The sequence below is a fragment of the Hipposideros armiger genome, unplaced genomic scaffold, assembly GCF_001890085.2.
Source record: "Hipposideros armiger isolate ML-2016 unplaced genomic scaffold, ASM189008v1 scaffold_197, whole genome shotgun sequence".
NCBI lineage: Eukaryota > Metazoa > Chordata > Mammalia > Chiroptera > Hipposideridae > Hipposideros > Hipposideros armiger.
In genome coordinates, this window is record NW_017731547.1 from 825,507 (window position 1) to 841,367 (window position 15,861).

At 37.6% G+C, this 15,861-nt stretch overlaps 1 protein-coding gene across 1 annotated transcript in view; it reads right to left on the reverse strand.

The window, feature by feature from the left end:
* Nucleotides 1–15,861, reverse strand: part of LOC109388440 (dystrophin) — a 1,592,311-nt gene that overhangs the window by 824,782 nt on the left and 751,668 nt on the right. The window contains exon 13 of the mRNA XM_019653146.1: nucleotides 11,881–12,000. Coding sequence (XP_019508691.1) covers nucleotides 11,881–12,000 — 120 coding nt within the window. The remainder of the gene's footprint in view (nucleotides 1–11,880; nucleotides 12,001–15,861) is intronic.

Consider the following 15,861-nt stretch of genomic DNA (forward strand, 5'->3'; position numbering starts at 1 on the left):
GCCACAATATGGGCTGGCAGAGTGGCACGTTGGTTAAGAGTTGGTTTGGGACGCCAGCTCTGAGCAGTAGGGCCCCGGTTCGGATCTCACATGAGGGCCAGTGACACTGCTCTCTACAGCTAAGATGCTGAACAACAGCTCAACCTGGAGCTGGGCTGCCGTGAGTGGCTGGTGACGGCGTAGGCTGCAGCCCCTGCTGCAGTGGGTTGCCATGGGCTACCGTGTGTAGCCAGCAGCCAGCGTGAGCGGCCATCCAGAAGCCAGCGACTGATCTGCCTCGCCCGGGAAGAGCGCAATGATGGTGCCAACTTGGGCCAGTGAAGCAACATCCTCCACAACTAGACTGAAGAACAAAAAGGACAGCAACTTGTCTGTTCCCTTCCCCCAATTCCCCAGCACTGTTCCCATCCCCCAATTCCCCAATAAAAATCTTTAAAAAAATAGCCAAAATAATCTTTAAAAAGGAGAAAACAAATATGAAGGGCTTACACTGCCCCAAATGGATTTAGTGTTCCTTTCAGCTTGCCTAAACTTTAGACTACAGGCCCAACTGCCCTTTTCTTAGAGTACTTACAGTAGAAAACTTGGAATTACAAAATTTTTCTCTGCCCCTTTGAGATGCAAATGTTCCACAACCCAAGAATGTCTTTCTCAAGAACCTGGGAGCCATCCCTTTGAAATGTAATTATCAAGTAAAGAAAGTGCATCTGTGTCCCAGACTCCATGGGAGGAGGGCAGGAGGGTAACTCTGATAAGTGACAATTAGCACACACAGATGGCATAACCATATAAACTACAGGATCCCATAATATCTTCCCAAGCTTTTATGCTAGCTCATCCCAGCACTTACAAACTTTCCTGCCTTTAGTTTAGTGAAACTGAATTCAGTCTCTTCCCTACAGCAATGGTCTTTTATTATTATTATTATTTTTAAATTATTTTTTATTGTGAAATACACATTTTTTAGTTAGTATTAGCTTCAGCTGTACAACACAGTGCAATAGTTATACTTTTTACCACTCGAGGTGACAACCCCCCTCCCCCAATCTGCCGCCCCACTTTCCCACCCAATATCATACATATCTATTACAATTCCCTTGACTCCACTCCCACACTATACTCCATGTCCTGTGTACAGCAATGGTCTTGATCCCTAATTGCTATAGTCTTGAATAAATTCTTCCACGCGTGCTTTACCATCTGGTTCAATTTTTCTTTACAATACTACCAGATATCAGCATTTATCATAATTAAAACAATGTGGTACTAGAATAAGTATAGTCAGATGCACACACAAAACTTATTAGAATCCATGAAATGACCCGTGCAAATACAAGCATTTTATTAAAGGTGACACTGCAGGACATTAGTAAAAGAATGGTCGTTGCTATAAAGCATGCTATTTCAATTGGATCTAAATGGGAAAAAAGTCCCGGTATGACAATCCAGGGGAATATCTTCTGGGTCTTAGGGCAGGAAATTTCATTTTTAAACTTGGGACAAAAATACACCAACCATAAGAGAAAATACTGAAGTGAAGTATACTGATTTTAAAACTTGGGTTTATTAACGAGTAAAAAGGAAGGCATCTAGTTTAAAAAATAAGAAATTGTTATATAGATAATCAACAAAGGATTAAAATCCAGAATATATATTTAAAAATAAATGCAACAAATCACTAAGAGAAATACGGACAACAGTAAAAAAAATAGATATTCCAAAAAACAGGACTTTCAAATAGCCAGTAAACAATTGTAATAGTGCTTAACCTCACTAGTCATCAGTACATGCAAATGAAAACAAGAGATGCCATTATAAGGTCATAAAGGCTCAAATTAAAAATCTAAAATACCAAGTATTGAAGAGGATATGAAGCAACTTGTACCTTTATTCACTAATGATGAGAGTATAAATTTACACATAAACTTTGGAAAACTCTTTGGTAATGCCTATAAAGTTAAATATACATAAACCCAACAACCTAGCAATTCCAATCCCAGGTGTGTACACATATATTCACCAAAGCATATGTACAATTATTTTCACAGCAGCGTTATTCATAATGGTCCCAAACTGCAAATACTCCAAATTTTCTGACCAGTAGAATGTACAATATAATTAAACTATGGTATAGCCATAAAAAACGAATATCATACTCCCCCATGAATAAGATGCACCCCTTTTTGAAAAATTTTGAGTCTAAAAACTGGGTATGTCTTATACAGTGGTTGTATGAACGCAAAAACAAGTGCAAAAAAAGTGGGAAATGCAAGTTAAAAAAAAACTACTACCACTGTATAAGACGCACCCAGTTTTTGACCCCAAATTGTTTGTAAAAGGGTGCATCTTATACATGGGGAAATACAGTACTATTCAGCCATGAAAATTAATGAATAACCCATGCAACATGGATGAATCTCACAAACATAATATCAAAGTGAAAAAAGTCAGTTGTGAAACTATATATATTGGGTTGTCAGAAAAATCATGACATATTTTGTCTATGTTTTTCAAAGGTCATGTATTTATATAAAGAACAAAGATCAATCAATGATATACTGCCCATTTTGTTCGATAACCTTTGGCCATCTTTCAGTGAGCTTCATAATTCCTCGTTCATAGAAGGACCTGTCTTTATTTGAGAAAAACTGAACAAGGTGCTGATTTACAGCCTCATCTGAATTGAACGTTATACCATGCAAGGAGTTTTGATGAGAGCGAAACAAGTGGAAGTCTGACGGCACAAGGTCACGCGAGTATGGTGGGTGTGGCAACACATCCCATCCAAGCTCCAAGAATTTTTGATGGGTGATCAAACTTGTGTGTGGTCTTGCGTTGTTGCGATGAAACACAACTCCTTTACAATTAAGAAGCTCTGGATGATTCTGGATGATGGATTCGTTCAAACTGTCCAATTGCCAGCAGTACACATTCGAGTTGATTGTTTGGTTCCTTGGTAGGAGCTTGAAAAACACGACACCTTTAAAATCCCACTACACTGAGAGCATAACCTTCCTCTGATGAATGTCTGCTTTCGATGTCATTTGAGGAGAATCATCACGTCGGGACCAAGACCATTTGTGCACCACATAGTTGTAAACAATCCACTTCTCATCACCAGTTATCAGTCGCTTCAAAAAAGGATCATTTTCCTCCTGTTTAATGAGCATATCGCAGATGTTTATATGCACTGTCAAATGAACTTCTTTGAGCTCATGCAGAACCCAAACATCGTGCTTGCTTATGTATCCCAGCTTCTTTAGGTGGTATGCTTGAATGATGGGTGTTCAATGTTTCTGCAATCTCTCATGTCGTGTAACGTGGGTGTGACTCGATCAATGCCTTTATTTTGTCGTCATCAACCTCGGTGGACCTCCCTGCCCGAGGAGCATCGTTAAGATCAAAATCTCCAGCACGGAATTTTGTGAACCATCATTAGCACTGACGTTCTTGTTGAGCATTGTCACCATAAACTTTGTGCAACTTTTCACAAGCTTGTCATGCGTTTTTCCCTTTATAGAAGTAAAACAGTAAAATATGGCAAAAATGCACAGTTTGGTCTTCCATCTTCAACTTGTTGTAAAATCTCGAAAACTCAACCAAATCAATTTGTTTTTAGAATGAAGATAGAACTGTCAGCTGTCAAATGACATAGCAATAAGATTGATGCAAGTGACTCTAGTACTTCCAAAAATGAATTAGTGCCATCTGTTGCAAACATGCATCATGACTTTTCCAACAACCCAATACTATGCCATTCCATGTACGTTAAATTAAAAATAAAACCAATCTGAGGTTTTATAAATCAGGATACAGGTTAGCTTTGAGGAGGTGGGAAAAGTTTGTGACTATGATAGGGTTTGGTGGGGGCTTCTTCATTACTGGTAACATACTATCTGTGTATCTGGGTGTGCAGGTACAGATATGTTACCTTTGTGAAGTCTTCAAGCTATAATTATGATTTGTGTCCTTTTCTGGGTACTCCACAAAAAAAAATTAAGAATCTTGTGCCCTGGTGTAAAGTTTAGAAATTTTGTCAGAGACCAAAAACGTCAGAATTCACCTTAGACCACATTAGAATTAACATTTATAGTCATAAAGAATACTATCATTCCAACATACTTGCATATATTTCTTTTGCAATAATTGTCTCAAGGTCATATAGTAATTTTCTCCTAAGAAATTGAGAGATTAAGAAAAAGCCCTGACTGAGGTATCACACAGATCTGGGTACCAGTCCCAGCTCTGCCACTTGCATGCTACATGAACTTGGACTTAACTTCATGATGCATTGGCTTTTTCATTTGTGAAATAGGGATAACATTACATGCAAAGTGTACAATTTTGAAAAATAACAAGCACACAAAGTGCTAATGATTGTAATCTTTGCTGCATAGGCAACAATTGTTGACACTTGGCTTAGTGAAATTATTTCTATCACATTTAAAGTTATGATTATTTTTAAACATGCTATTGATTCACCAATCATAAAATTAGAAGCTAGAGAGAAACATCAAAAAAGGTTTTCATCCATATTCTTCTTCATAAATAATCTCTAGGTCTTAATTCTATAAGCTTTAACATACCATAGACTTTTCTTCCAAATTATCCCAAAGGTATGTACTATTAACACTTTTTAAATACACCCTTTTCAAACGATGATAGAAAAGGGGGCATGATAATGATAGTCTTTCTGAACAACTACCTTTTAGCAGACAGTTTTCCTTCCAAACAATAGAGGCATAATTATGGTACAGAGATGGCACAAAAAAAGACAGTGGTCATCACTACGGAGAAAAACCAGCCTCGTGGAGAAAAATGTGAACGGCGCTTTCTACATGAAATAGGAGTTTTCAAAGCAGGCATGATGAACATGAGTAGTCTGAATAACAGAAATAGCACGTACAAAGACAATGGCATACAGAGTACCAGAAATGACTTGTAGACATAGAATGTAGGTTGAGAGATATGAGGGGCTAATAGGAGATAAGTACTGAGAGACAGGCAGGGGTCAGGTAATAAAAATCGCTGTAGGGCTAAGCGATCAGACTCTGTAGAGGGCAGAAAATGACTAAGGATTTTAAGTAGAGGAGAAACGGTATTAAATAGGCTTTTGAGAGGCCACACTGACTTTAATATGGAGATTGGATTGAAGACATGCAGGCAAGGACTTCCAGGGGTTGATGATATGGGCTTCACCTTGGGAAATTGTGACAGGAACAAAGAAAAAATAATGAATATGAGAGAAATTTAAGAAATGCTGCATATAGATAGATACAAACATATACATACATATACAAGTATATGGATGTGTATATATATATATATACACACTCATATATCCATACATATAGAAAAACATAAATATAAACATAAATGTATAGATATACATATATATGCACATTTGTATACAGTTATATACATATATATTTACATTTACATGCATGGGTGGGAAGTCAGATTTTTCTTATTCAAAGCTTACTCAATTGATTTAAAGATATTGCTTTTTAAGGGGCCAGCCGAGTGGCTCAGTTGGTTAAGAGCTTGTTCAAGAGTACAAGCTCTGAGCAACAGCAGTTCCAGTCCCGCCCGAGCTGAGCTGCCAACAGGTGGCAGGATGGCTCAGCTAAAAAAGAAAAAAAAAGATGCTGCTTTTTATAAGCAGCAAGATTTCCAACAAACATACTTTTACTGATTTAAAAAGTGAAAGACGAGTATATGACATTTGTGTGTGACATTCTAACTTCACAGGACATTGAATCTTCTAGTCACGTGGGAGAGGATATCATCCATTAACCATTTCTGTTTGGGTGAAATTTACACAGTGCCCCGCTAAATCCTCTACTGGCTTCTTTCCCCCAAATTTTCTGACACTGCAGGTTCAATATAGCAGTCCAATTATTTTCAGTCTAATTCTCTGGCACATCAATCAGTAATCAGGAAAAATATATTAAAACACAGACGTTCTCCACCAATCCATGTAGGGATAGGAAGGCTCACCTTATCCACACACATATCACAGGAGGCTTTGCAAAATACTTTAGGGAAATCAAATACTTTATGTTCATTTCATTCCACTGGATCAACCAACTTCATAAATCCACCAAAGAATTTGTCTTAACACCAGATAATATTTGTACAAATAGTTTAATGTCATCTGATATAAAGTTGGTTTTCATGTCTCGATTTTAGTTGAATGTATATTAGCTCTTGGAGACCTTTTTCATCTTTAAAATTATTCCTCAAAAAAATTCCAAGTTCACTGACTTCATCAGACGAGCAAGAAACTGAGTATGAGTGTACAGCCTTCTGTTTAATAATCTGTTCAAAAATTTATTTTCCAGGCTATTTTCCATAAGAGGATGCTTGTTGGCATCCACTCTTCAGATATATCTTTAATTCTCAAAAATGGTGGACAGTAACTTTAAGATAAAAGTCATTTAACAAAATAATCCAAATGCCTTTTATATGACAGAAACTCTCTGGGTCTGTGGCCTTAGACACCTTTAATACATCTAGTTGGACTCTCGAGTATTGTACAGAAGAACGTATCTAAAAACAGGACTTCAATAGTTCTGCCTTTTTTCAATAGTTCTGTGTTTATGCAGCGGTTCTCAACCTGTGGGTCACGACCCCTTTGGGGGTCGAACGACCCTTTCACAGGGGTCACCTAAGACCATGGGAAAACAAAAAGATATTTACATTATGATTCATAACAGTAGCAAAATTACAGTTACAGAGTAGCAACAAAAATAATTTTATGGTTGGGGATCACCACAACATGAGGAACTATATTAAGGGGTCATGGCACTAGAAAGGTTGAGAACCGCTGTATTAGAGCATCTCCCATAAGCTATGGGCCTAACCATGTTTTGGGGTCTTTTTAAAAAAAACTAGGAAACAGCTCTCTCCCTAGAAAAACAGGATTTCTGCTCCATTTATAGTCTTTTTTCAATTTTTCAAATGGAAATGGCCCCATGGGACCTGTGCACCTCCAAAACACCTCCCTTGCTCTGTTCTAGTTCTTGCTCAAATGTTTTCTCTTTTTTTTAAATTAAAATTGGGGTGACAATGATTAGTAAAATTACATACAAGATTACATAGGTTACATCTACTACTATACATTGTATTGTGTATTCACCGCCCAGAGTCAGTTCTTTCATCACCATATATTTGAGCCCCCTAACCCTCTGGTAACCAGTGAACTATTGTCTGTGTCTATGAGTTTTTGTTTCTAAAGTACTACTTTCTCAATAAAGCTTCTGCTGACCATGTAAAACTGCTCCCTTCCTCAGTGTATTTTTCCTTGTAGTTCTTAATCACCTTTTTAATAGTATAAAACTTGCCTATTTATTATGATGCATGCTTAGAATGAATGCAAGCTTCCTTGAGGAATGATTTATGTTTTGTCCATACCTAACCTCAAAGCTTGGACTTTTGGCTAGCACCTAGTAGGTGCACAACATATATTTGCCAAATGAATCAATAAATATTGCTTTTCTGTCCGGGACACTTTCCTACTCTTTAGTGTTGCCTAATTCACCTCTACTTTTCTGACCTTCTAGAACAAGATAGATCATGTAGCAATTTGCATTTTTGTCACATTGAACTCATCATGGCCATAATTTTACATTTAACTGCATTTGATTAGCGAAGGTCCAGGAGGGCAGGTGCCATGGCTGTTGACCCCCTCCACCACCACCACCATTGTAGTCCCATCTGTCATCCTGGCAGAGAGCTGCTGCTCAATATGTGGTTTTTGACTCAAAGAATCATTGTGGAATTTATTATAGTATCACATGCTAATTCTAATTCTTAAGGTAAGCCTCTGTCTACCTGCGTAGGCTCCTCTAGCATCACTCTTCTGACAATGTTGTAGCTAAATTGGCCCTTTCTCAGTTTGTTGAAGGTAACATGCTCACTTGATATACTGTTTCTCCTTCCTGGGAACTGTACCCACCTCCACCAATCCCCTTTACACGCACTTTATACAGTTCCCTCCAACATAACCTTTAAATCCCATCTTAAACCTCATTCTCCTAGGGAATCATTTCATGCCTTCAAACTTCAATTTAAGTCAGATTGCTTTGTTGTTACAAAATCTTGTTCCTTTCCTTCATAGAAGTAAGTTATGTCCATGCTAAAATATTTGCTCTTTTTTGGAAATATTTGATTAATATCTATTTATTCCGCTACTTTACAAGTACCAAGACAGCAGTCGCCAAGCCCACCATGTCCCACCATGGTGAACACGGATGAGAAGGAATCAGCATTTGATTCCAAAGAGGGAGCCTGAGAAATGGCTACCATTGTTTCGAGGTTCCAAGCAAGGCAATTGGCTCATGAATTACTCACTCCTGACCTGGGAAGAACATGACAGATTCTCTTTTGCTCACTCTTTTACCACTGTTGCCCACCACAACCCTTGAGACATTAGTAAGAACACGAGTATTCACTGAAACAATAAAAAATGAAATGCTGAATGCTTAGCAAGACATCATAATGTCCTCCAGGACTGAAGACTCTACATAAATACCAGTGTCAGTTATTTAGCCAAGTTCTTACTCAATGAAATTACTTACTCGGCATCACTGCTTACAATCATACTCTCCTTCTACTGACATCCTAAAAGATTCTAAAGGTAAGGACAAGATTCTGAGCAAGGTGACACTGCTGAGAGACAAGCTGAACCTCGGAGAGAGCGAATCAAATTAATTTACAACAGACTGCACTTTTCAGAATATTACCCTTCATAAGCCATGCCTCTTGCAGAATCCCTAAGCATATGGTTCTGACCTAACTTTGGTTTTCTTCAAACTTTTGAAATGGAAGACTTCTAAAAGTCTTTGAAAGTTAGAGGAAATCTAACTTATCATAGAGTTCACAGAACTAAGACAACACATGTAAAGATATTCTATGAGGAGTTATTTTTAGAGTTCGAACTCAAGATGGTAAGTACACATCTCTCTCTTAAAGTACTCAATCAAGGACTTCCTTTCCTAGTTTTCCTAGTCTGCCATCTCTTAACTAAAGACTGCTGGGTATTCATTTTGAGGCTCTGGATGGTGCTTCAGCAAACTCAAGCGAAATGGAGTAAGGCACTGTGGTGACATGGGAGACACTGGCGGGGAAAGAGGGTGTGGGGTGAGCATTCGATACTATCGGATCTTGGGTAATAGCTATGGATGACATGACCTCACTCCAATAAAAACTCTCAAGGATACCTCTCAGGTCTCACCCAGATTTTTTTCTTTCTTTTTTCTTTGTTTCTCTTGTATGGAGTCCATATACCTCTTTCTCTTTCCTAAAACCCTTCCTACTACTTCTGACAGAATTTCTCTGGGCCCAGTATGAAACATATGATACTCCATGGACTCTGACGCACACACTGGATTCTTATCATGCGCAGAGGATATTTGTGATGCTGTTAAAGCGGCTTCTCTAATGTATTCGTCTGTCTTATTATCCTTTATGATTTTTTCTCTCCTTCTCCTCCTCGACCAACTTGTCTTCCTCTTCTCTTTCTTTTTAGAAATTAAATTAGGTAAGACAAGATTATATCATTTTCAAAGAACCTAAGAAAGAGTTATCCAAATGTCAAAGGTAAATGAGAGTGCAGCATTCCAGGGTAATTCAAACCAATGGTCAAATAACGCGGAGAATCCAAGCGTGGATTCCTCTGGGACTGAGAAACTGATGGAATGAGAAGAAAGGTTTAAAACAGGGGCTTTCTCACCACTGAAGTCCTCCTAACTCTGCCCTTTTAGACACTAGTCTAGATTATCAGGTGACAGTAAGGGGCTATATGGAGGGAAGGGAGGGTATCAAATGGGGAAAGGGGGTCGAGGGAAAAACAGTAGGCTGGGAGGCAGTGGTAAACACTAATTAAGCAGCAGGCACTCATGGACAAATGGAGACTGAGTTTGTGTGAATTAGGAATACACAACACATGTACAGCTATTTTAGGGGATTATCTCTGGGCCAAAGAAATTAAGGCAGATAGCAAGGTGAAAAATGAAAGCAAGTAGGATAATAAATATCAAAATGCTTAGGGCCACCACTCTTAATTTATCCTATGTAAGCTCTAACCCAGTCACCATCTGTGAGTTCTATGGACTGTTTTCCCAGGTGGCCTGGTCCCACAGGCATCACCTTGGAATAATTATATTCCAGAGCTAGTGATACTAGGTCTGGTCATGCCAAAGTGGGTGTTGTTATTTTAACCGGTAATACTGTATGACTTAGAAAAATTTCTGCCATAATTTTTTTAACCAGTCTACCCTCCCAACCCCTGAGTATTAGATTTTTAACATTCTATAATTAGTTTCACTACTGTATCAGAACTATAGAATTCCTTAAAATGGGTACAGCAGTGGTCTGTCATGAGCTGGTCATAAGCGTGTACGTAAGCGCATGCACAATATATTTGATTGTATATGCAATGATATAATATCATGTGTCACAAGCCTTTTTAGATCTGCAATCCCTACAATGTCATTGAAACATAAGCAATTAACATGTGTCACTATTATATATTAAATGCTCACTGGAGCAGTTCAAGAGTTTTCTCTTTATTATATTTAATGATGGAAAATGAGATAACATTGTTGGGGATCCACAATCTAAAGTAGTAACCTGAGGAAATGACATTTCACTGGGATTAAAAACATCAATCAATAAATAAAAAACAAAACAAAACAAAAAAAAAACACAAAAAGAGAACAAAACAGAAATAAAACTTGAAGAAACTTTGTTATAGGTTAGGTAAGACAAACTACGTTTAGAACAACCTTGAGTGTGTAAAACTATTTTAAACCCACACTGATTAGATCCTTAGACATGTCAGACTATATGCCCTAATGATCACAAAGGAAAGGCAGGCATTTGGTGAATACAGTGAATGCCTCAAATATAATATGTAGTTGTGTAAATACTCATATTCTGAATGTGTCACATTCAGAACAATAAATTGTATTTTCCCTTATTGTTGATGTTTTGGTATATATATGTATAGATAGATAGATAGATAGATAGATAGATAGATAGATAGATAGATAGATAGATATAGATATGTGTTGTTGAAATTGTTTTCATTTTTTACAGTAAAACTTTATGATTCCCAATTAGGAAGAAAAGATAAAAATATGATCATATTCACCTTACCCTTTGTTTACAAGTACTGGTCATGTTTCCAAGGACACAATCACTATGACTCAAGTTGAATGAAGTCTTGTATGGCTAAGTATCTGCTCCAACAAAACTTACATGACTTAAACATCCTACTATGCCCTTATCAAGACTACAACTAAAGGTTTCCAAAAAAAAATACACTAAAGGTGCTCAATTTCTCATTATTTGATTGAATGTGACCCTTTTTGTTTTTGTTTTACCTTTGTCTTCTCTTAGACATAGGTTTAAAGTGAGCATAAATAATATACCCCTGATCAATTCTCTAATACGTGTTATTCAACTACAGTAAAAATATATGTGTCTGCATATATATATTTCCCCAAAGGCCAGGAAGCTAGTATGGACACTGTATATATAGTTAATGAAAGGGAATTAGGCACAAATGGGACATCATCTGAATTAGTTTAAATAAATACAGTAATACCTTAGTTTGCGAGCATAATTCATTCCAGAAATAAACTACTCGTATTGCAAGACATCACTCGTTTACCACATTAGAATGTATTAAAATGTTTGCTCGTCTTGTGGAACACTCACAAACCACGTTACTCGCAATCCAAGGTTTTACTGTACATTGCATTCTAAATATTTATAATACACAAATTACATTATAAATTTTCTAAGTATTTTATGAATAGCAATTCATTCTTTTAAATGACAGATTTAGTGGACTGGAGACAATAATCTGACCTTAAGTTGTTCTTCCAAAGCCGCAGTTGCATGATCTCCGCTGGATTCATCAACGACCACCACCATGTGAGTGAGAGAATTAACCCTGACTTGTTCCTGTTCTAGGTCTTCTTGAAGCACCTGAAAAAGACATTTTTTAAAGGAAATTAAAATTTCTTCCCAAATGCATGTGATTTATTATTTCTGCCATGCTTTGGGTAATGTGATTTTTCCTATTAAACTAGAACCACTGCAAGCACATTTTTTGCTATGATGCTCAGCAAAATGTACACATTTCTACCATCAATGGAACTTGAAAGTACAGAGAGAGAGCATCTGTTGAGAAAGGTGCAGGAGGATGTTCTGCCCCTAATCCCACCTCCTCTCCCTTTGCAAGGACTTTTCTCCTAAAATGACCTGCTGCCTCTGGCACCTTCAATGTCTCCATCTCTACTGAAATTCTTCATTATTAACCCAAAGAAAACACTCTGTTGACCCAACAAACTCCTCCTGCTACTGCCCTAATATGTCTTCCTCTTCACTAAACAATATTTTGGATTTCTTTCTTTTTTAAATTAAATTTATTGGGGTGGCATTTGTTAAAATCACATAGGTTTCAGGTGTACAATTCTATAATACATCATATATATATATTGCATCGTGTGTTCACCACCCAGAGTCAGTTCTCCTTCCATCACCATATATTTGACCCCCTTTACCCTCATCTACCACCCTCCACCCCCCTTACCCTCTGGTAACCACTAAACTGTTGTCTGTGTCTATGAGTTTTTATTTGAGTCTTGCTCCTTTCAGTTTTATATCACCCATATGAATGAAATTATATGGTTCTCAACTTTTTTCTGTTTGACTTATTTCGCTTAGCATGATATTCTCAAGACCCATCCATGTTGTCACAAATGGCAGTCTTTCATCTTTCCTTATGGCTGAGTAGTATTCCATTACATATATGTACCACATCTTCTTTATCCAATCATCTATCGAAGGACACTCCAGTTGTTTCCACTCTTTCCACTTCCTTGCCCTACTATTCTCTTTGCCCACTATCCCATTGAAACATCTCTTATAAAGGTTGTCATCAACATGCAGGTTCCCAAATCCAATATGCATTTTTTGGTATCATCTTACTTCACATTTCAATTACTAACCTAATTACCCATTCCTTCATTCTTGTTATCCTTTTCTCCTGAGCATCATGTACTACTCTCTCCTGATTATCCTCCCACGTCACCAAATGCTGCTTTTTAGCTCCTTGCTGGTTCCTTCTCTTCTGCTCATCTATAAATCATATGTCACTCTGTATCAAAACCAATGGATTTCCATCACACTAAGAAGGAAAATCCAAATTCTTTACCTGAAATCCTTCTATGATCTAGCACCTGCCTACTTCTCCAATCCAACTGCATATCTGACACTGTTTCAGCCACACTTGTCTTCTCTGTCTTCCACAAATGTGTCAAGCTATTTTCTCACCTGAATTATTCTTTGTCCATATCTTATCTCTCCTTATCATTCAGGACTCAGATTAAGTGTCACCTGCCCTGAGATGCTTTCCATAAATATGCTATCTAAATCTGTTCCTTATCCTCTTTCTCCATCATTTTTTTAATTAAAATTTATTGGGTTGACAATGGTTAGTAAAATTATATAGGTTTCAGGTGTACAATTCTGTAATACATCATCTATATATCACATTGTGTGTTCACCACCCAGTGTCAGTTCTCCTTCCGTCACCATATATTTGACCCCTTTACCCTCATCTACCACTCCCCTCCCCCCTTACCGTCTGGTAACCACTATACTGTTGTCTGTGTCTATGAGTTTTTCTTTCTTGATTTATTTGTCTTGTTCCTTTGTTGCTTTCAGTTTTACATTCCGCATATCAGTGAAATCATATGGTGCTCGACTTTTTCTGTCTGACTCATTTCACTTAGCATAATAATCTCAAGATCCATCCATGTTGCCGCAAATGGCACTATTTCATCTTATGGTAGAATAGTGTTCCATTGTGTATATATACCCTTTATCCAATCATCTATCAAAGGACATTTTTGTTATTTCCATGTTTTGGCCACCATAAATAATGCTGCAATGAACATTGGGACACACATATCTATATGGATAAATGTTTTCAGATTTTTGGGGTAGATACCCAGGAAAGGGATTGCTGGGTCATAACGATAATTCTATTCTTAATTTTTTTTTTAGATTTTTTTTAATTGGGGAATTGGGTGAAGGGAACAGTGTAGGGGAACTGGGGAAGGGGAACAGACAAGTTGCTGTCCTTTTGTCCTTCAGTCTAGTTGTGGAGGACATCGCTTCACTGGCCCATGTTGGTATTATCATTGCGCTCTTCCTGGCTGAGGCAGATCAGTCACCGGCCACTGGATGGAAGCTCACAGCAGCTATTGGCCAGCTGCTGGCCACTCACGGTAGCTAATGGCAGCGCACTGCAGCAGGGGCTGCAGCCTATGCCATTGCCAGTGACTCACAGCAGCCCAGCTCCAGGTCGAGCTGTCGTTTACCATCCTAGCTATAGAGGTCACAGCGTCACTGGCCCTAATGTGGGATCCGAACCGGAGTCCTGCTGCTCAGAGCTGGTGTACCAAGCTAGCTCTTAACCAACACACCACTTGGCCAGCCCCGATTCTTAATTTTTTAATGAACCTCCACACTGCCTTCCATAGAGGCTGCACCAACAGTGTATGAAGGTTTAAATAATTTTTTTACTATTCAATATTTTCTTATATTTAGTCATTTGGAGTTTGTCTCTAATTATTGGAATATAAGATGCACTAGAACAGAGATGCCCTCTGTCCTCACTACATATTCCAAGCAACGAAAGATCAATAAACTTTTGCTGAATGAATGGTGCCCTGTGGAGAGGTGGTGGCAATATACACAGATGAATTTGTCCCTTCCTGATTGCATTAGGATTACAACCTAATAAGAGGGATTAGCTTTTTTTTAAGTCTAACTACAATTAAAGCACATATAACCGCAAAACAGTATTCATTCTAATCTTTTACAAATCAGAGTGAATATTTTGTCAAGAGAAACAGAGGTAAACATAGGAATAAACAGAAGGTTAAACAAAGGAGTAAATATAGGAGGCTGCTCTAGAACCTAGATATCCTGTCCGGGAGCTCCAAATTTCCCCAAGACGGTATCATGATACACTAGTTATTATTGGCAAATCCTGCATGAGTATGTGAAACTTCTAATCATCTACTGGGTAGTCCGAAAAGTCATGACACATTTTTGCAATGAAAAACATAGAAAAAATACGTCATGACTTTTCCGACAACCCAATAGTAGCTTCTTAGAAAACTTTATTATATAACACAAGAATGGAGAAGCAGGTTTGGGTTAAGGCCTGTTACTTTCTGGAAAACATGCCGTCCCTACCCATGAAACAATGATGCTTGGCACCTATCAGACTAGTTGTTAGGCATTCAAACCTTACAGCAGGTATAAGGGAACTTATTATAATAGGTTGCATCACAAACTCAAATGCATGAGCATTTTTATCCCAGGGCTTTCAATTTTCAAGTCTCAACATTTTAAAGCACCATAAAATCACTTACTTTTACTTCTGTTCTCTAGATTTGCACGCTACATTTTTAAGTGAAGCAATTTAGAATAAAATGATGATGCATTTATTTTGTGTGTGGAGTCTATACTGTCTATCACGCCCTTGACATTCCAGAGCTTACAATGGTTAATAAAACTCTTTCTGCTATGAGGCCAAAAATGGAAACATTAACATTCAGAGTTGTCCTTGAAAGTCATGTTGAGTCTGTGTTTTTTGAGTTATATAAGCCAGGAATGGGAACATTTGAAATGTGTCAGCCAGGAATTTAAAAAATAATAATTACAATAATATTTTGGTAGCCAATATATAATAAGTTGGTTTCCTTAATTTGGCCAATTCTTTTTTCCTATCACTCAAGTCTGAAAGTATATATAATTCTATATAATAAA